Consider the following 23,010-nt stretch of genomic DNA (forward strand, 5'->3'; position numbering starts at 1 on the left):
GGTCTGAGAAGCCAGATGTCTGGCTTCTGATCCTGGCTTTTACACTGCTTAGCCTGTGTGACTTCAGTCCAGTTAACCATTCTATCCTTCAGTTACTTCATCTATAAAATGGGGATAATAATAGCATCAATCACCCAGAGTTATTGTGAGGATTAAATAAGATGGAAAATAATCAGTAATAAATAATGAAGTGCTTAGAACAGTGCTTGGCATGTACAGGATGACATGCAGGAGTTATTGTTCCTAACAATCATTATAATACTCATTGTTATTAGGCTGTTGAATGACTGTACACAAAGCAAACTGATTGAGGCCTATGGTGACTCATACAGAGCTAATCAGTATCTAGAAACTCCAGGTCTTTTCCATACCACTGCACCTTTGCCTTATCATACTTGGAGCCCTTATTTTTAGCAGTCTACTGAAAAATTCATTTTTCCCACTCACTATCTTTGAGGAGTCTGAGGCAGGGGGACAGGCTGGAATATGGCTTCTGTGTTAAAGGTATATACATAAACACATTTTACAAATTCCTCAGTGGAATAAAAAAATCTTGATAAGCTAAAATGATGGATCCAATCTAGGAACACATGTTAGATCCTGCAGTGTTGAAATCATTTCTAAAGTTTGTACTAGATTGAGATTGATTTTATTTTATATAACTTTTAAGAATCCTTTCTTAACAGTTACCCAAACCTCCATGATTCTGTTATCAACAGTTGTTTGTTTTACTGGTTTCATTTCTTACCACTCTTTGTTGTGTTTTATGATGTCTTCCCCTTTCTTGACATTATTTATTCTGATGTTTTACACTGGCTCGAGTATTTTCTCAAAATCTTTTTCAGAAAGGAAATGTCAGTAGTGTAGTTCTTGAGATCACTCATGTTCTAAAATGTCATTCCTTTGCTTAAATATAGCACGATGTTTTGCTCTCTTTTCCTTAGAACTCTATAAATATTATTCCAGTGCTATCTAGCATTTAGTGTTTCAGACAAGAAGTCCTGGGTCAGATTGGTTCTCTTTTCCTCATAAATTACCATTCCTTTCTCTCAGGAGGTTTATAAATTTTTCTCTTATTCCATGAAATTCAGAATGACTCATTTTTCAACATTCATGCCTGTCACCTTAAAAGGCTATTTGGATTTGAATACATAAGCCAAGAGATTTTTCTCTTGATATTAATTCTTATACATTTACTCCATTCTCTTCTGTAATTCCTTTTAAATAGATATTGAATATTTTGGGTCTGTCCTCATATCATTTTTTTTGTCCCATAGTTTCTGTCTTATATAATTAATATTTCTATGTGCTTTGGAGAATTCCTCAGGTTGAAATTTGTGAATTTATTTTCTAGCAGTGACCAACCTATTATTCAATACCTCCATTGAGTTTTTATTTTTGGCATTCATATTTTGTTTTTAATTTCCAAGACTTCATTGTTTCCTCAGAACCTCCCCTCTTTTTCACTAATACAGTATCCTCTTAACCTTGTTTGGACTTCACAGTCTCTTCCTATGGTAAGAGTGTCTTGGTTATTTCTTTCTGCATAACCCCACTCCTCCCACCCCACCACTACCCCAAATTTAGTGGTTTAAAACAACAATTTATCATTTGTCACAATCCCACGGCTGCGTGGTTTTGTAATGTGTAGACATAGTCAGCTGGTGGCTGGATGAGGCTGGGCTGTGCTGGCAGATAAAGAAGGCCTCTCTCAGGTCTTCCCTGGCAGCCCAGTGGTTAAGACTCTGCAGGGGGCAAGGGTTCGATCCCTGGTCGGGTAATTAAGATCCAGCATGCCACCCGGTACAGCCAAAAAAAGAAGGCCTCTCTCACACATGGCTCAGGCCTTGATGCTGGCTGTTCACCAGGCCACTTTAGTTCTCCTCCATGTGGCCTCTGTCTTCACATGGCATCTCATCTTTAGGGCCTCTCTCCCAAGCACGGATTTTCTTCAGCATGGACACTGGATTCTAAAAGAGGGAAAGAGGGGGACTTCCCTGATGGTCCAGTGGTTAAGATTTTGCCTTCCAATGCAGGGGGTGCAGGTTCAATCCCTGGTCGGGAAGCTAAGATCCCACATGCCTCAACGGCCAAAAAACCAAAACATAAAACAGAAGCGATATTGCAACAAATTCAATAAAGATTTTAAAAGTGGTCCACATTTAAAAAAAAAAAAAAAAAAAATCTTAAATAAATAATTAAATAAATGAGGGAAAGAGGAAGCTACCAGCCATCTTCTCAGGCTGGGTCCAGAGCAGGCACTGTATCACTTCTGCCGAGTTCTATTGGCTAAAGCAAGTCTCAAGACCAGCTCAAGGGGAGGGGAAATGGTTTGCATTCCTGATGGGAGGAGAAGCATGCAAGAAAGGAAGGAGAGGAATTGTTGACAGCTATCTCTGGAGCTGATCTCCCACAGAGTTCCCAAAGTTTGCTGCACTAAAGATGTAGGTTGATCAGAATTGGTAACTTGGGTCTCCTCCAGCAACTGAATGAATTACTGGTTCCCAGACAACAATCAGGAAGCGATGAGGTGTTCCTTGGTCCAAAACCAAAAAACAAACAAACCAATATAAAGAATGTAGTGAATTTTAATAAAATCACACTAAACAATTTAAAAGGATTCTGAGATTATATTCTTCCTTTGGGGGGGGGGTTGTTAAAATATTCTTTTTTTAAATGAAATCATAGTGCTAGTTTAAGAAAAAAAAAGTCTTTACTGGCAAAATAGAATATTGGCCACCTTATATCATCAGTCCTTCCAAAACGACTGCTCTTTGAAATCCCAGAGTCTGGGAACAACCAGGCTTTCTTCAGTCACGATGCCCCCCTGTCCTCTGCCCACCGATGGTTCTTGCAAATGTCCTGGAAAAAGTCCCCTTTTACTTAGTACTTTTCTTTCTCTAAATGAAATTGGTGTGTGTGTGGCTCTGATGGAGTTTCCAAAGTTTTAAATTTTGTTCACTAAGCCAGCTCTGGGGGGAAAAGACTGCTAACTGGCAGAGAGATTTCTTTTTCAGCCTCTGAATTATTGTGTGGTTTTTACTCCTGGACCTGCTACCGCCGGCAATCTTCAGTCAAGGGGAAAAGTCGGCTAAGGAGCATGTCTTGTCCTTCTTGAAGGCTATTTTAAGCCCTTCTAATCTTGGTAAAATTAGCGAGACCCTTCTGAGTTATCTTCTTTACTTCTTGCTGCATCGTCCTATGCTCCTGAGCTGGAAAGCATTTTTCACTCTGGTCTAAATTGTTTTGTATCAGGAGTTCTGCTTCAGATATTTTAGTACGAGATTGAGGCTATCCTTATTTTATAGTAATTGAGTTTTTTTAGCATACTTTTTTGGGTTCATTTTCTTGGGTTATTTGTTTTGTTGATACTTGTTGGTTTTTATAAATTTTCAGAACACACTGACATATTTATTGAGCACCTCTTTGTGCCTATGATGTGAAGGATACAGGAGAACTCTTAAGGAGTAAAATAAAATTCATGATACAATTACAAGCGAATGCATTCACTTATAAGTGTAGATTGGTAATGTGAGAAGTGGCTGTCACAATGTCCCCCCACTTTTTTTCTTTTTTCTGTTTTTCTGTCCCTTCTTATATTTGGGATGGGTCTCAAGACATAGATGAGTGTGAGGTTTCCGGCCGGTGCAGGCATGGAGGACGGTGCGTGAACACTCGTGGGAGCTTTGAATGCTACTGTATGGATGGATACTTGCCAAAGGGTGGGCCTGAGCCTTTCCATCCAAGCAGAGATGCCACGTCGTGCACAGGTGGGTTTCTGCCAAAGAATGCAGCATCCGAAGGTGAGAGTCTGTTGGTGGTGACTTTCTCCTGCTCTGAGCCTAAGTCTGTGGGTCTGTGTTGGGGATGTGTGTTGGATCTGTTCCTTTGTAACCTATGAAATAAAATAACAGTCAAGATAGAAGGGGCTATATTAAAAAAGCTAAAATTAGTGTGCTTCGGGGATTTTGAGTAGTTAATAGATATTCAGATATTAACCGTTATGTTAGTAAACAGAGCTGATCTGGTAAGAGCCACCATCTCAAAAGTGAGCAGGGAAGTTATAAAAGCCTCTATATCTTAAGGTATTGTGCAATTCAGATGCTTTACTTTGCTGGGCTAGGCTTCTCCTCTTTAGTTAGTATCAATTAGTGAGGGTTGATTGCCACATCCTTTCAGTTTTGTGCATGTATAAATGCTATTACCTGTGGAAGGCCAGAAGAATGAAGAGACACTCACTGGAAACATGCCCAGAAGTCATGTGGAAATGAACCAGCCTATTTAAAATACGGCTCGGGTGTGTATAGGTGAGGGGAGAGGGCATGAGGTAGAGGTGGAGAGAGATTATGAATTTTGAAAATTCACATTCATATAGCAATGAGTTTGACGTTAATTTGTTTTCAGAAATAGACTGTGGCACCCCTCCTGAGGTCCCAGATGGCTATATCATAGGAAATTATACCTCTAGGCTTGGCAGCCAGATTCATTATGCTTGCAAAGAAGGATTCTTCAGTGGCCCAGAAGATACAGTTTCAAGCTGCACAGCCTTGGGCACGTGGGAATCCCCCAAATTAAATTGCCAAGGTGAGTTTTCCAAAGGTCCAGCTTCCCAGCTTATACCGTCTTGAGATTGTTTTCATATTTCTCTCTAAATCTCTCTTTGGGGTACTGAATGAATTAAATAAATCCAATAAATTCCTATTGTTTCTAATAGGTTTTCAGTTGATTCTCTTGATATTTATAGGAATAATATTTTATCATCTGCAAATAATGATAATTCCATGTTTTGTTTTTCTATGTTTATAAAAGTTATATTTTTCTCTTGACTGACCACTTACCTTGTGTTTTCAGAACAAAAATTTAAGTAGTAGTATTGACTTTGAATATTCTTTTCTTATTCCTGACTTTCATGGGAGTGTTTCATTATTCATTCAGGATCTTGGCTTTTTGATGTTACATACATCTATTTATATTCTTATGTACACTGAGAGAGTGCTGTGAGCCAAGTGCTGTTCTAAGCATATATATATATATATAGACTCATTCAATTACAATATCCCTATGAGTGTGTGCTATTATTATCACATTTTACAGATGGGAAAACTGAGGCACGGAGAAGTTAAGTAATTTGTTTGAGGTTATCCAACTAGTAATAGAGCTGAAATTTGAACTTAGAATTCTAGTTTCTGAGATTGTATGCTTAATCACTCTCGTATACTGTTTCCATTTTTGTGATGATGTTGGCTTTTGGTTTGTTTCTACTTTTGGCTTTCTCTCTCTTCATCAGTTCACCAGTTTTTGACTATATGTACATAATATTGAGGAAGACTTCATCTATTCCCATTTTATTGGGATTAAAAAAAAATCAGAAATGAGTTGTTTTATCATGTCTTTTAGGCATGTATTAAGGTGATCATATATATATATATATTTTTTTGATCATATATATTTTTTGTCCTTTTAACCAGTTATATGCTGGCTTATATTTCCTGATCAATACTAGTTGCTGGAATGGATTCTTCTGGGTCTTTGGTGTTTTTTTTCTTTTACTCAGGATTATATTGGCTAAATTTTACTTAGAAGTCTTGCATTGATATTCATAAGTGAGATTGGTCTATTTTCCTTTTCTATGCCATCTTTGTTGGTTTGGGTATTAATGTTATTCTAAATTTTGAGGAAAGAATGTGAAAACATTTCCTTCTTTCTCTATTCTCTGGAATACTATAAATAGGATTTTTAAAGATTTCACCTAGAAAACCATCTGGATGTGGCACTTAGGGAGAGGCAGTCCTTGGGATAGTTAAAAAAATTAATACTTACTGGTCCTGTTTAAGTTTCCTATTCTTGTTGATATCCATTTTGGTAATTTACATATTCTAAGAAAAATCATCTATTTCAAGTTTATTTTCAAATTTATTTGTAGAGAGAAGTGTAAGGCACTCACGTTTTTGATTTTCTGTAGTTATTTTATAATAGTGAAATATTGGAAACAATTTCAAATGTCTGTTGATAAGGAAATTGGTTAGATAAATCATAGCATGTACATAAAGTGGATATTTTGTAGCCAATAAAAATTATGTTGGGAAGAATCTTTATTGACATAGGTAAGTATTAACAGTATACTACTAAGTTACAAACTGTATGAATAACATGGCCTTAACTTTGAAAAATGTACATGTAAATGTACATGAAAATGTTTCATATGTACATGTATGTTTATGAAAAAGTTTAGAAAGCTATATATCAAAACATTAACCATGGTAGTTTCCACTGGGAGGGATCCTGGATGATTTTTTTTAATATATAAATTTATTTATTTGTTTTTTACTTTTGGCTGCATTGGGACTTCGTTGCTGTGCCTGGGCTTTCTCTAGTTGCGGCGTGCGGTGGCTTCTCTTGTTGCGGAGCACGGGCTCTAGGCGCTCAGGCTTCAGTAGTTGTGGCACGCGGGCTCAACCGTTGTAGCTCGAGGGCTCTAGAGTGCAGAGTCAGTAGTTGTGGCACACGGGCCCAGTTGCTCTGCGGCATGTGGGAATCTTCCCGGACCAGGGCTCGAACCCGTGTCCCCTGCATTGGCAGGCGGATTCTTAACCACTGTGCCACCAGGGAAGTCCTGGATGATTTTTATATTTTATATACTTTCTGTATTGAAGGAATTTTTTTTTAATGTATTAGAAAAAGTAACAAAGTTGTTTCCATTTTGGAAAAAAGAAAAAATAAAAGTTTTCAGTGAATTTATTGCGTAGCTAAGCAACCTCTGTGATGCACTTGGCTAAGTTAATCCTTTTGATATTGATTTGCAATTCAGGCTCTAAACACATTCTGATAATTATCATCCTGCGGGTTAAGAAATTCTAAACGTACATTATCTTTCCATGGATCAATTAAAATACAGAACTTAGATTAAAATGTGCCATAATGCATATCAAAGAACCCCCTAGAGATTTATATAAGAAACTCCATATAAGACAATTTGTATTACTTTGAAAATCAGTAGTCATCCGGATTATTGTACTGAGAATGTAGAAAGTTAGAGGAGAGGGTTTGTTCCATTTCCCAAAGAACTGTCATTTAGCAGGTCTTCACTTCTTTTTTCCCTCCTGTAATAACTGTTCCCTTTGCCTGCTGACACCCTCCCCCCTCTTCCTCCCCCGTTTCACCATATGGCCACCGGCTTCTCCTGGCTGTGCCTGCTTCTCTCTAAACACACCCCTCTTATTTATCCCTCATTCTTCTTTGGGGCTCCAGAATCTGGGCTATGTGCCAGCCGGCACTGTATTTTTAGCTCAGCGTCATGAAGCCACAGGAATTGGGAATTCCACTAAAAACACTAGCAAACTGTGAACTTGGATGCTGAGAAGCAGGTACTTTTGAAAGGAGCAGCCGTGCATTCCAGACGGCAGCGTGTGTATCTGATAACGGACTCCGCCATCAGAGAAGACACAGCTGGCAGCTCCTGTTGTTTGCCTTTTCCCAATTACCGTGTCCCTGGAGTCTCTGCTGCTGCCTTGGGGGTGGGGGGTGGGGCATTGTGACACAAGTTCCGCACCTGAGCAGGCCTCAGAAGTGGATGTTGGAAGTGAGGATGAAATCTTCCAAAATGGGTAGGAATTTGTGGAAACATCCATCACACATTTCCATCCACTCTCTGGAAAGGGCACAACCTCTAGCTTGCATTTCCTATTATTTTGATATTATTATTACTTTCTTAAACATTTTTCTGCTGAACACTTAATTTTTCTAATTTATTTATTTTTGGCTGTGTTGGGTCCTCGTTGCTGTGCGTGGGCTTTCTCTTGTTGCGGAGCGCAGTCTCTAGGTGCGCGGGCTTCGGTAGTTGAGGCACACGGGCTCAGTAGTTGTGGCTCGTGGGCTCTACAGCGCAGCCTCAGTAGTTGTGGCACATGGGCTTAGCTGCTCCGCGGGATCTTCCAGGACCAGGGATTGAACCTGTGTCCCCTGCATTGGCAGGATTCTTAACTACTGCGCCACCAGGGAAGTCCCTTATTATTATTATTTTTTTTGATTTTCAGAGAAGGTGCCAGTTGTAAGTGACAGCTTAAAGAATTTGAGTTTTTATAATTCAACCAAGCCGGGAGCAAGGTGAGAGAATCACTTTAACTGTGTTATCATTAGCAACAAATCCAGAGTCCAGCATACTTGATAGATCCTGTGACTAGGTAAGTCTGGAGTCTGGGAGCAGAGTAAAGACAGGTACACCACGAACTATTCTGTAAGGGTGAACTCCTAAGTATCATGTGAGAAGAATGGGTAAAGACTAAGAGAGTTCAGGTGGGGAGATTGGGTGGTTCATGGAAGGGGTGGCATTTGTGTTCTTCCCTTTGGTAGCTTGCTCTCATGGAAGGGTCCAGTGATGAGTGGTTTGCAGTGTAAGCAGACCAGTTGAGGGTTCCAGGACTATCTGTCTTCCAGATTTTCTTCCCATCCTTTTTGGGGCCTTATCTTCCTTTCGGGCTGGGAATTCTCACCAGCAATGTGTCTGGTACTGAATAGTCCCTTTAAGAATCCGCTTCCAAGCTTACTACTTCTTCTTAAAACCTTTCTAAAAACAGTGAAATGACCACTGCACTTAGAATAAAATCCAAACTCCTAACCATGGATTTTGAAGCCAACAGGGGTTTGTCCTTTCTGGCTTTTATACAGGTTACGTCTCCCATCATTCTCTCCCAACCACTATGTCAATCTCTTATCAGCTTCAGGGCCTTTTCTCTCTACTTGAAATAATTGCCAACCTGTTTTAAAAATTGTTATTGTGGTAAAATACACATAATATAAAGTTTACCATTTTAACCATGTTTAAGTGTACAATTCCACGGTATTAAGTGCGTTCACAGTGTTGTGCAGTTAACAGTGCTGTCCATTTCCAGACGTTTTCCTCACCTCAGAACAGAAACTCTGTACCCATTAAACAAGAACTCCCCATTCCCTCCTCCCTCTAGCCCCTGGTAACCTCTGTTCTACTTTCTGTCTCTGTGAATTTGTATTGTAGGTACCTCATATATGTGGACTCATACAATACTTGTCTTTTTTATATCTGGCTTATTTGACTGAGCATAATATTTTCAAGGTTCATCCATGTTATAGCATGTATCAGAACTTCATTCCTTTTTTTCCTTTCAGTTGGATTGAGATATAATTGACACACAGCACTGTATAAGTTTAAGGTGTGCGGCATAATGATTTGACTCACATACATCATGAAGTGATTATCACAATGAGTTTAGTGAGCATTCATTCTCATATAGATACAACATTAAAGAAATAAAAATGTGATATTTTTTTCCTTGTGATGAGAACTCTTAGGAATTACTCTCAACAATATTCATATGTCATGTTGTACATTTCATCCCTAGTACTCATTTATCTTATGAGTGGGAGTTTGTACCTTTTGAAGAATGTCATTCCTTTTTCAGGCTGAATAATTTTCTACTGTATGTGTGTACCACGTTTTGTTTATTCATTCATCTGTTGAGGGAGGCTACCTGCTTTCTGCACAGGAAACTCCTTCTCATCTTTCAAGTTTCAGCTGAAATGTCCTCTCTGACATTCTCTTGCTTAGTACCCAACACGTACGTATATTATTTATCATTATTTTCATAGTTTTTATCAGTCTGCCCTACTGGGCTGTAAATCTGGGCGCTCAGTGACCATGTAGTCTTCTTCAGTATCATCTCTTTAGCACCTGGCACAGTGCCTGGCATACCTAAGGCCTGTAGAAGCACCGTGAATCACCCCCAAAAGTTGGCCCAGATGATGGCAGGCATAGTGGAATTGGCTTCCAGACTGCATCCCAGCTTGTCCTGTGGCTGAGCCTTGCTGAAACCCTGGCACATGGGCTTCAGTAGTTGTGGCTCGTGGGCTTTAGAGCGCAGGCTCAGTAGTTGTGGCGCACGGGCTTAGTTGCTCCACGGCATGTGGGATCTTCCCAGACCAGGGATCGAACCCGCGTCTCCTGCATCGGCAGGCAGATTCTTAACCACTGTGCCACCAGGAAAGTCCTGTTTATTGGTTTTTGATTCAAATGTTCTATTTACAGCTAGAACATTAAAATGAAGAGTTTTAATGTTATTTTTTTTAAAAAAGAAAGATTCCTATGCAGCTCAAAGCATCAAAAACCATTTCACCTCTATGAATGGAAGATATTTTTAAGAGACATGCTGATAGACCCGTGTTTTTTTTCTTCCAGCACTCACACTTTTACCTACCCTATCACCTCCTCTGCAGTTTCTGAAGTGTTCAGATTCTAGCTGTTTCCATATTAGACACTATTTATTGACAGTAAGTGTTTTAATGTGAAATGGAAAATTTTCTTTTTCCTCCAAATGATCTATGAATACGATCTGAAGGAAATGTATTATTAGTTGAGGTTAAAGTTCATGGGAAACTTTAGAATAAAAAAATCCATCAAAAAGTAATTTCTTTCTTTCTACTGTCTTAAGGGTAAGTACACCTTTTGTTACTAAAGGGCTTAGTTACAGCCATTATCGACACTTTTGGGAATGTGCTTCAGGGAATGCTATAACCCTCCCATTTCCTTTTGATGACTGATAACATTGTCTAAATTCAAGTAGCCACATATTGTGATGTTAGATTCCAACACCCAACATCAGTGATGTACGTAATTTAATGCCCAAGTGATCCTGGATTGAGGGTCTAACTAAATTTGGCCAAACTCAGAACATGCCATAAAGTGCATGAAACTGTCATAAGGTTACGCTTTCAGCCTTATTCCTTAGGCCATATTTCTTACATATAAACTTCACCAAAATTAATGTTCCTAATGATATTAATAACTCACATGACTGCAGGGGATATTCTAAGGATATAGAATATAGACACAGCCCACAAAGAGCTTACTGTTAAGAGGGGAAGAGAACATTTTTATAAATGAAGAAAGTATAGGTATAAATGCTGAATTATCCAATCTAGAACATGAATGTAGTGTAGACTCTGCTTTCATCTGCCTAGACGGTTTGGGCCCTTACCACCTACCGTGTTGCACTGAATTCCAGGTGTTACATCAACCTTCTGATCTGATCCTAAGCACAATAGAGACTTCTTCCTATTATTGTTGGGTAAAGATGAACACCGGCTTTAATGTGATTTTCTTCCATTTTCGTACTTGTTTCTGCCCTTTTACTGGAGTTTTTCATCTAGTAGTTTATTTTTCTGGGAAGATCTTTTTTTTTTTCCCCCTTTGGTCAATATCAATAAGTGGAATAGGTCAATCATTTATTCCCCCAGCATTTGGCAAAATGTCTGCCTCAATTTATAGACATTATTGGTCATTCTTTTTTCTTTCTCAGCTTGGTATTTTTTGGTCTCTAAAACAGTCTTAGATGAAGCCTTATTTTACTCTGTTACTTCTGTCGTAAATCACATGATTGTGCTGATATGTGTCATAAATAGCAGTCATTGGTGGTACAGTCCAGTTGTTGATTAGATGCCGTAAATTGCCTATACCTTTCATCAAACAGATTTCCTTCTGGAATATTTTCTTGGGTAGAATTTTAAAGCTAGCAGTGAGGATAAACATTTTTACCTTCAAGATATGAAACAGAGTTACAATATCAATGTTGTCCTTGAAACTGGCACAACACATTTCCCCCCAGGGAGACAGACCTATTTTGAAGTTGATTATTTGAATAAAATCACAGATAATAGGATACTAAGGAAAAATTCCCGGCCATGTTCATAATTAGTTGACTGTATTCCTGATACAGATCCAAACGTTGTTCATAATGTAATTAGCCAGAGAGACGTGTGCTTTAATGAACACCCCTATGCATATGCAATACAAAATTTGTGATGCTTATTTTTTTTTCTTTCCTTTGGATGTTAACTGTTTTTAAATGGCTTCTTTCCTTGTGATAGTGATATTTTTATTACCTATTGCAGTATCTGTTGGATTGATTTTTGAGTATGTCTTACTAGGGATCACCTGCTTTCTTGGGTACCATTTGGTCTGAGTAGAAGTGGCAGTGGCTGCCATCTCTCTTAAGCATGGTGGGAATATTTGTGATGGGCTTATGTTCCAGGCAAGACCTGGGCCAGACCCCCATGTCATAGGGTTAAACATCATTACCAAGAAGGCTTCAGGGCAGGTACAGTGGCAGAGGAATTCCATTTCCAGCAGCTCTCTTCTCTGGGAAAGTTCTTGGAGACAAGATTGGGGCAGAGGGAGTTGTCATAGAACCCTTCCAGACTGATTTAAATGCTTTTTCATGCAACCTTTTCTTCTGAGGTTTTAGCTAAACTATAGGGTCAGTCCCAGTCAGAGCCTAGAGTGGACCCCCTTCAGTGTGAAGCTGCCCAGATATAATGGACCTGGACTTTGGGGTCACAAAAACCATGGTTTGAATACTGGCTCTGCCTTTTTTTTTTTTTTTTTTTTCTTTTTTTGCCTGCATTGGGTCTTCGTTGCTGCGCACAGGCTTTCTCTAGTTGTGGCGAGCAGGGGCTACTCTTCATTGCGGTGCGCAGGCTTCTCACTGTGATGGCTTGTCTGTTGCAGAGCACGGGCTCTAGGTGTGCGGGCTTCAGTTGTTGTGGCATGTGGACTCAGTAGTTGTGGCTTGCAGGCTCTAGAGCGCAGGCTCAGTAGTTGTGGCAGACGGGCTTATTTGCTCTGTGGCATGTGGGATCTTCCTGCACCAGGGCTCAAACCTGTGTCCCCTGCATTACCAGGTGGATTCCTAACCACTGTGCCACCAGGGAAGTTCTGTGGCTCTGTCTTTTAGTAGTGGTGTAATTTTTGAATGTGACAGAGTCTTAGGACCTCCATTTTTGTATCTGTAAACTACATGAGAAAAACCCATCTACCTTGCAGTAGGGTTTTCTGTGAGAAATAAATAAGATAGTGTATATCTAATAGACTACCTTGTGTTTAGTAGGATTTTGATGCATGCTATTATGATTAAAATTATTGCAGTTTAAACAGCTTTCCCAGAATTCACTGGTACAAGACAGATACATATTCGTTTTTCTACTTTCTCAGCTTTCATCTACTTGGTGTCTGGTAGCTATGTTACCTCTTTTGGATACAAAATATAGAGGTAATGTGTTCCTGTCTTGTTATATATACTTAAAATTTACTGATGTGTGTTTCCTTCCTCATGGGTTGTGATCATATCGAAGTGACATATATTGCATCTTGAACAATGATAAAGTAGTAGCAAGCTACCAGTGAACAACTGTTTATTATTTACTATGTAAAAACTACTATCGTAAGTAGGCATTGTGGGGAAGCAAGGGATTATAAGATAAAGATTCTGCCCTTTAGGAACTGTTCATATATTTGGGGAGACATAGTCATTAAAACAAACCCACAAAATCCTCAAGGAGGAAATAAAGGTCAAATGAAGAGGATAGATAAGTATTTTGATTCTACTTCTTCTCTCACTCTCACATCCAGTCTATCACCAAGAACCTTGTTCTGCTTCCAGGATGCATCTCGAATCCATCCTCTTCTTTCCGTCTCCGCCATCACCTCTCAAGTGCATCCAAGACCTCATCTCTCTTTCTGTTGGGCTACTGCTGTTGACACTAACCAACCTCTCCTTTTACTCCTGTTCTCCCATCCCTTATCTACCCAACAGTCAAAATGGTCTTTTAAAAATCTAAGTCAGATTATTTCATTCCCTCACTTAAAATCCTCCAATGACATTCCACTGCTTTTAAATAAAACCCAGGCTCTTTCCTAAGGCTTACAAGGCCCTCTGTGACCTGGCTCTGCTCTTCTCTGCACCTTCATCTCATGCCACTCTCCATTTTGCTAACTGTGCTGCAGCCAACAGGTTGCATTTCCCTTTCTGGAGCATATCAAGAGCTTTCTCGCCTCAGGGTCTTTGCATTGGCTATTTCAATTGATTGAAATGTTCTTCCTCTGGTCCTGGACATGACTGGTTCATTCTCATCCTTCAGGTCCTAACTCTGATGTTACCTCCTCAGAGAGCTCGAACCGTTCCTGACTACTCTATTTAAAAAGTCTTTCCTATCCTATCATGTTATCTTTCCTCCTACATAACATTTACTACAACCTGCAATTACCTTGTTGATTTATTTTTTTGTCTAATTATTCTCCCCCTAAGTTCTGCGAGGGCAGTGATATTTTCCATTTTGTTCTCTGCTATAGTGACTAGTATAGTGTCTGGCATGTACTAGGTGCTCAGTAAATATATGAATAAATGAACAAATGAACATAGGCTATGAAAGTTCAGAGGAAAAAGGGATCCCTCTATTAGTCATGGAGCAGATTCATCACTGGGAAGGATTTTGCTAGGTCTCAGGGAGATAGAGTGTACCTCGAGGAGAGAGAGAGGCTGAGCAAGGTGGAAGGGGGTAGAAAGGGGGCATATACTGTAGGTTTTCAGAGATGGAGCTGCTCTTGAGAGGCAGTGGGTATAGGAGAAGGAATCTGAAGGATGTGGATTCTGCTCCTAGCCATCACATGACAACCTATGTGACTTTGGATGTTTTATTTAACCATGTTGAGCCATTTTACCTGTAAAATGGGGGAAATAATCTCTACCATGGAGGGTTACTGTAAGAAGTAATGATATATACTTGGGGCCCTATTGGGATGCATGTGACGCTAAATGGTAGCTATTCATACCAATGTTTAATTTAGATTCTCAGCTGTGGGTGTGCATACAAATCAAATTTGCAACTTTGTAGAAATGTGGATGCCAAGAACCCAACTCAGTACTACTCATTCAGAAGAGTTATCTCTGGGTGAGGGTGGGGATGTGTGTGTGAGACTCCAGCATGGGTGATTTGTTCAAAAGCTCCCCAGGTGATTCAGATTGTATAGCTATTGTTTAGAACCATGTGTTTAATCCAAGCCACGCCAGAATCCTCTCTAAATATCTCCTGCCAAGGGACTGTCCAACTCGAATAGCTCTGTGATGGGAACTCACAGAGTTGGGTCCAGATTGCCTACCACTGGACATCTACCTGAGTCCCTAGAGGACAGGCTATTGATTTCTTATCTACCCCCAAGTTAATATTAATTTAAAAAAATCTTGGGACTTCCCTGGTGGTGCAGTGGTTAAGAATCCACCTGCCAATGCAGGGGACACGGGTTCGATCCCTGGTCCCTGAAGATCCCACATGCCGGGGACCAGCTAAGCCCGTGCGCCGCAACTACTGAGCCTGCGCTCTAGAGCCTGCTCACCGCAACTAGAGAAAGCCTGCGTGCAGCAACGAAGACCCAACACAGCCAAAAAAAAATCTTGTCGTCCCAGCTAAAGCCACCATGCCTTCCATTATTCTTGGTGATGTCCAATATAGGAGCCAATTTAGTTATCTTCTGTACTCTTATTCCTTTAGTATCTATGCTTCTCCCCTAATCCGACTATCTGTCACCAGGTTCCCTCCCATATCTCTCCAATATGCTGTTTAGAATTCCAGCTTCAAGGTCAATAGACCTGCATAAACCTATACCCTCAATCTATTCACTGATGATCCCTCTAATTTCCTGCTGTAACTGAACCCTGGCTTAAACTAGATGTTTTTGATGTCAACAATCACTGGGCAGTCTTAGGAAACATTAACCACCTGTTCATGTACACACAAATATACTCATGTCTTGGAATGTTTTGGGCCAGTAAACATGTCTAAAGGTTTGATGTTGGGAAAACATTCTGAGGGCCAAGGGGTCTTGTCTTGTGTCTGGTCAACATGTATGAGAAGGGAACAAATTCCTATGATCAAACATGGGACTTGAGAGATAGATAGGGTTGGAGGATTTATTTAATGACCACCTCATTCTGGTCCCATAACTGCTCAGGATTTGCATCTGCACTGACCAGAGCCTAACTCTTTTTTGAAAAATCTCAGAGCCAAGTGACTGGTCAGGTGGGTTGAGCTGTTATATTGAGAGTCTTTTTATAACTCCAGTGACAACAGATGAAACCCTGCTCTAAGAGGCCTCCCTCAGGGAAGTAACTCTGGGGTTCTAGAACAGACCAGACATCCATAAAGGGTTGGAGAAGAGTACAATTACAGTAAATCCACCAATTCTGTATCAGAAGCTCATTTAAGAGGAGCCACATATTTCTAATGCCATGAATGGTTAATGGGGAGTTGGGAAGAGATCATAACATTTTCTCTGTTTTTGTATGCTTTATCTCCATAAATGGACTCATGTTTTAAAAGTCTGGATATCAAGAGTGCTTAATATTCTTGGCTTTCTGCAGATGGGGGAGAAAACTAAAAATCAGAATGAAGCCCAAAAGTTATGTATTTTTCTTTCTGGATTTAGGTATAACTGGATTACATTTGCAATTATTATGACTATGTTACTTTATATTTTATATTTATTACGTTTTCTTGAATAAAATTGTGTCTATGAGCTCCCCACTGCTGTATGGGAAATTTAGCATGTTTTATTTCTTCTCTTCACTTCGCTGCTCAGATTTTATTGAAATAGTTTGGAATTTAATTTTCAAATTATTAATTTTTTCACATTGTTCAGCCTTTAGTTCTAGAATTCTTTACTGCTAGTTCTATCCAGCTCTACAGTCACACTTAAATGATTATGGAGACTTAGCTGTACATCCTGCTGGTTTCATTGCTCACTAGTGTTTCTCCTAAAGCCCTGTCCTTCTCCTTTCTTAGGGCATTTATTCTGATTCTTTTTTTCTGTTGTTGGTCTGAGGTTATTTTTAAATTTTTTTCCAGAAAAGATACATGTACAGATTTTTAAAAAATTGTAAATATCTGAAAATGACTCTTTTATTCTTATATGAAGTAGAGTTTGGCTGGGTCTAAAATGGTAATGTCATAATCCTTGTCCTTCAGATTGTTTTCTGTAAATATTCCAGTGTCTTCTGGTAGTCAGAGTTGCAGAGAAGAAATTTCATGTCAATTTTATAATTCCAGGTTTGTCTCCCTCTATGCAACTGATTTATTTTTCTTTGAAAGGTACATATATATTGACTTTCCCCATTAATTTGCTTTAAAAAGTTCAGAGATTTTGTATATATTTCAGTTAGCAAAAAAAAGAAAGAAAAAAAACTACATTTGCATTACTATCTACTCAGGAGTTAATGATCTGAAGATACATACTAAAATGTACCAGAAAATCTTAATGTGTAAAATAACCCTGAGATGGATTATTTCATTGACCAAGGAATTCTCTATGGTATAAATAATCTCATAATTGGAATATTTTCTATACATGCATGTTTATAAATTTTATTAAACTCAGAGATCTCTATTTTCCTTACTTCTGAGCAATCTTACTTTAAATACATGCAACTGGATTATTTGATGGGGTTAGTGTTTTCTCTTCTCCCATATGACTGGACTCTATCATTACTAAATATTTATTTCTAAAAGGTGAATTATGGGGTAGAAGTCATGGGTCATAACAAGTGCTGTGCTACTTCCCATTGCAGAGATCAACTGTGGCCACCCTCCGGAAGTGCAGCATGCGGTCCTGGTGGGGAATCACGGCTCCAGACTGGGCGGTATGGCTCACTATGTCTGTCAAGAGGGCTTTGAGAGCCCTGGAGGAAAGATCACTTCTGTTTGCACAGAGAAAGGGATCTGGAGAACAAGTACTTTGTCATGCACAGGTATAGACTCCATTCTGTGGGTCTCCTGTCTCGTGGAAGCAAACAGCAGAACCTAAAACCTTCGATTGCTTGCTTACCCTGTGTACTGCCCTGGCTGCGCCATTTACCTGGGCAGGTACCTGGCTTTCGGTTTGTCAGCTAAACTCTGAAGATTTAGAGGGTGGATTGGGAAAATAAGTTGGATAGGACATTTTATGCATCTAATCTTTTGAAACCCACCTTAAATCACAGTGATTCCTCTCTCTTCTGCTTGGTTGCCTGAGAGACTTTTCGCCATGAGCCATTTTCTCAGGGGGGGAATACTTAAAAGTCCTAATTAAGCACATTTGACAGCTTTTCAGAGAGAAGGTGGTGTAATGTATATCTAGGTTTTTAATGTTTATTTTTAATCGTGGTAAAATACGAACAACGTAAAATCTACCACCTTAACGATCTTTTCAGTGTTAAGTAGATTCACGTTGCGCAACCAATCTCCAGAACTTTTTCATGTTGAAAAACTGAAACTCTATATGGGTTAAACAGTAACTCCCTACTTCCCCCTTCCCACAGCTTCTGGTACCACCATTCTGCTTTCTGTTTCTATGGGTTTGACTAATTGACCTCATGTAAGCAGAATCAGGTAGTATTTATCCTTCTGTAACTGGTTTATTTCACTTAACATAATGTACTACAGGTTCATTCATGTTGCTGCCAGTGGTGGGATTTCCTTCTTTTTTCTGGCTGAATAATATTTTGTAGTATATATATAAACATTATGCTTATCAATTCGTCCATTGATGGACAGTTGTGTTGCTTCCGCCTTTTGGTTATTGTGAATAATGCTGCTGTGGGCATGGGTATACAAATATCTCTTTGAGACCTTGCTTTCAATTCTTTTGGATATATACCCCCAAATGAAATTACTGGTGAAAAGGAGTTTTGAGACTTCAGTTCACATTCTAGCAGTGCCATGTGTTAGCTGTGTGTCATTAGGTAAGGCATTATTCTCTCGGAGCCTCAGTTTCCTCATCTATAAAAGGGAGAAATTAAAACCTGCTTTTCCTACCTCAAATAATTGTTGAGAGGGAATCAAATGAGATAATCTATGGGGAGCATTTTGAAGTTTAAACCACTGTGCACATGTTAGGTCTTTTACTGAAATTATTAACCTTGCTTGAAGAGGATCTTCTCATGAGTCAGAAGTGTAGACTTCCACATGCTTTATTTCACACCTCGGCCTCCAAGAAATAAGATGGGAAAAGGCAATGATTCTTAGGTTTGTGGTGGTTGGCCGTGGGTGTGAGAAATGGTTGTCACCTGGTCTTGAATGCCTCTGGGAATTTATTTCAAGCTGTTAACTTGCTTGGCTCTGAAGAGTGAAATCTCTAGGTCGCTTTGGTCTAGGTCTCTGGCTTGATTTTGTAACAGAATTATGGAAGAATGTCTTGGGTGTTGCCAATCGAAGTTTTCCATAGGAAAGTCTAACCAGAGCAAATACAACATGCAGACTGCTGGTGATTATTTGTCCATAGAGGAATGGTTCATGACCATTTTGGGGTTAGGAATTTGATGAAATCTATCCATTTGTTCAGTAGATGTTTATTTAGCATACACTCTGTGTGAGGTACTTTGCTGGATACTACCTTCTTGGAATTTACAGGGCAATAGGGTAAATAGACTTTTCTCCAAAGAAATGCACATACGGATATAATATTTTACAAAATCATGGACCTCTGAAGGCCTTGGGTAAAGCATCCCTGGAGCAGATGAAGAACTTAGCTCTGCTGCTGAGGCCCTGCCAGTGCCATGCATTTCCCACATTCAGTTATCTCCACCACAACTGCAGCAGGCTGTAGGCTAGAGATTGCAATCATAGTAACAAGGAAGGGCAGACACGGATGAGAACCCAGAGATCGAGTTCGGCCTTCTCTTAGGTCCCATTGACTTGCCGAACTTGCACAGAGAAGCAAGGGCAAACCTGTAACTAACGCCAAGGACTCCAGAGTCCCAGTCTTCATACTTGGGGACATTGAGAAGAGCTAATGCCATTTTGAACCAGACTGATGGTCATTCCAAACTATTATTGCACCTCCAGCAGCACCTCTAAGAGTTATTTGGAGGAAGTGAGGCAGCTGCCTCGTGGGTTGCTGAATTCCACATCTGGGGAGGTGGTCTTGGCCCAGAGCTGCCTATGGAGTCCCCTGGTCAGAGAGCTGGGCCTAGCTTCTGGACCCTCAGCCATTTGCTTCATTGTTCAAGCTGCTGTGCCTCCACCATTCAGAATTCAGTGGGGGTACCAGGATTAGTCACTCCGTGAAAAACCAGTGGATCGGCATGGGGCATAGTAAGCTATTAATTAGCTGATGCTTGTAGAGCACTTTGAAGAACAAACATGTTATGTAACTGCTAATTATAATTACCAACCTCAGCCTGCCACCGTTCACAAAGTCTGTGGCTCCAGCTGCAGCTGTTTCCATGGGTTTGTGCAAGCTTTGATTTAAGGAGAGAAAAGGCTTTCTCCCTGAGGGCTGTGATCTTTCTGTGAGGAGGCCTCTATGCCCTCAATCAAGATTGGCAGCTAAATTCAATTTCCGCAGATAAAGGGGGCGATTTACATGCTGATTAATTCATGGCACAGTGCACATGATCGCTGGGTAGGTAGGTACGAGAGGCTTCTGGAACTGTAGTGAGAGATGCTGATTACCATGGCTCACGCTCAGCTGCCCTCCCTTCCTTCTTTTTCCTGTTTTTCACCTATTTCTTCACACCTCCCCTTCTGTCCCAAATCTCTCTGTGTATTTTGTATTTACCTCCTTCAATGTTCACTTTTGGGTTTTTTCCCCATCTTCTTTTATGTTTCTGCCTAACCTGTGAATGCCTTCTACCCCTGTCCTTTGTTTTCATTACTGTTTACCCATCTTTTTATACATGAGTGTTTCATTCTAAATTGGGTAGAATAATTTATCTTCACTTTACATGAGTTGTTGTTAGTTAAAAATATTTTTGGAGTTCCTATTTCTTTGGATTACTAGGACAGATCTGTGTGTATGTGTGTATATATATATATATATATATATATATATATATATACACACACATGCACACACACATATATATTTAATTTTATTGAAGTATAGTTGATTTACAATGTTGTGTTAATTTCTGCTGTACAGCAAAGTGATTCAGTTAGATCTTTTTAATGGAGTGTGAACTCCGGCAAGGTGGTGGGATTTTTTTTTTTTTTTTAAGGCCAGTTTAGACTGGACACTCCAGAGAGCTGAGAATTAGGCAATTACTTTAGTGTCTGGAAAAACCCCAGGTGGAAGCTTGATGTTCAGTGAGTCGGTTTACCTCAAGATCAAAGGGACTGATCCATTCTTGATAAGACTGTCCCTGGCTTTCATTCTGCACAGGTCGTTTGGCTTTTTACGTTTAGAATCCGAGTTAATAATGATGAGGTTGACGCTCACTCACTCCAGGCTCTCTAAAGAGCAACATCTCTATGGAAACACAGACTGGCTGCTGGGATCCTTTCTGGGCCCCTCACCCGACTCAGGGACCGAGTCCAAATGCCTCCAGGCCTCCTGTTAGCTCCTGCCCTTCTGTTTTGTGGTCGATCCTCCTCTTCAGCCCAGTGAGTGCTCACTTGCAGCTGGACATATTTCAGATAGAAGAGAAAGGTCAGCCGGAATAAATGGGCACATTTATGCAAATAGCCACATGGCTGGGATTTGTTTGATTATGTCCATAATGCTTAGACCGTCAAGCATTATAGCTACCATTGATCGTGCACCAACTTAAACACCCACGGCTCTGCTAGGAGCCTTGATGCCATTTTGTCCTCAGAAAAACCCTATGAAGTATTGATGTTTTCATTTCATAGATGAGTAATCTGAGACTCATAAAAGTTATGCAGCTTTCACAGGGTCTTTCAATGACTAGTAAATGGCAGAGACAGGATTTGAACTCAGGCCTGTAGACCTGGAAAGCCCACGAGCTGTCTCCTGCCACTTTCCTAAGCTTGAATTATTTGTAGACCACCCTGACAATGTTTGCCAGAACTAAAGTATTTTTTAATTTAATAAGTTTCTTAAAACAACTTATGTTTAAAACTTAAATTTTAAATTTAAATTTATTGATCAAGGACACAGTAATATATGTGATATCATGAGTTTGATGAACACCTGGGCTTTTTCAAATATACACAAAAATCAATACAAAGCAAACATATAAAAATATATTCATGTGCCACCAAAAAAATCATCCTAAAGTGTATAACGCATTTTAGGAAAGCACTACTTGAAGCCATGCTGCTTCTACCTATTTTATGTGACTCTAATGACTTAAAAAGAAGAAAGGAAGCATAGCAAAACTCTTATAGCCAAACATGCATTTATTCAAAGTTGTCACCTTGGGAAGCCATACCCTCATTTCAGTGAGGCTGCTATTATCAAAATGTGTTGGTTTCGTAATCTATTTGGGAATTGCCTTTGGAGGTAGTTTATGAGTCATATTAGAAGACTGGTCATATCACTTTTGAAAGCAGATACTAGAAATGACATTGAGCTTGACATTCTGTTAAGGTCTCTTGAATTTATTCTGTAGGACCTTTTACTGTTTTCAAAAGTAGAGAAAATAGATATAAAATTGGAAACCAAGAGAGTGCACTAGACTAGGCCCTGACCACAATGGGACTTCTGAGAGAGTAGTCTGTGCTCACTGTCTCTGTCCCCTCCCACCCTGTTCTCTTCTGAGCTTCCTGAAGGAGAATCAGGCGTCCAACAGCCCACTTCACTGTTGCTCTCTCTCAAGGTCACTAATGACCATGGTCTAGTGTCAGTCCTCCTTCCTCTTAACCTTTCCACAACATTTAGCATTGTTGATTATCTATCCATACATTTTTCAATCTATTCAACCAGTCAACCAAATGATAAATATTTTAAAAATATCTATGTCCAACCAACTGTATTAGTTTCTGGGGTTGGAGAGGTAGATAGATCTTGTCTTTGCTGTCATAGAGCTTACATTCAGGAGAGATAGACATTAAATAACTAATTACAAAATTATTTAGTTACAAACATGATGAGTACCACAGAGAAATACTGGATGCTAATAGAATACTAAAATACATAACTTTATATATGTACATTTATACACACACACACACGCACGCACCCATGCACCACATGCAGAATCTAAAGCAAAGCAAAGGTACTTTATAACCCACGGAGGCTTTGGTCCCCAAAGTCCAATGCAGAGTTCAGTTGGATGCTGTGGGGGCCTACTTTGTTTAGGCCAGAGGAGCCTAAACGTCCTACAACTGGACAAGGCAGAGACCTGCTCTGCCTGCCTCTGTCCAAAGTCAGACCTCAGATCTGATCATGGCACCACGTGCCCTCCACTGGGGAAGAAAGAGCCATGTGAGGGA

General features: G+C 39.8%; 1 protein-coding gene across 8 annotated transcripts in view; it reads left to right on the plus strand.

Moving 5' to 3' along the window:
- Nucleotides 1-23,010, plus strand: part of SUSD1 (sushi domain containing 1) — a 144,369-nt gene that overhangs the window by 23,941 nt on the left and 97,418 nt on the right. For 6 of the 8 annotated variants that reach the window (XR_004350309.1, XR_004350310.1, XM_032634457.1 and 3 more), the window contains exons 4-6: nt 3,618-3,770; nt 4,405-4,584; nt 17,424-17,603. Coding sequence is in view for 6 of the 8 variants with exons in the window: in XM_032634457.1 (XP_032490348.1) it covers nt 3,618-3,770; nt 4,405-4,584; nt 17,424-17,603 (513 nt within the window). In the remaining 2 variants the exon portion in view is untranslated. The remainder of the gene's footprint in view (nt 1-3,617; nt 3,771-4,404; nt 4,585-17,423; nt 17,604-23,010) is intronic. The other 2 variants (XM_032634458.1, XM_032634461.1) reach the window with 2 other exon arrangements.

Source organism: Phocoena sinus, chromosome 6 (genome assembly GCF_008692025.1).
Source record: "Phocoena sinus isolate mPhoSin1 chromosome 6, mPhoSin1.pri, whole genome shotgun sequence".
In the NCBI taxonomy this organism is placed as follows: domain Eukaryota; kingdom Metazoa; phylum Chordata; class Mammalia; order Artiodactyla; family Phocoenidae; genus Phocoena; species Phocoena sinus.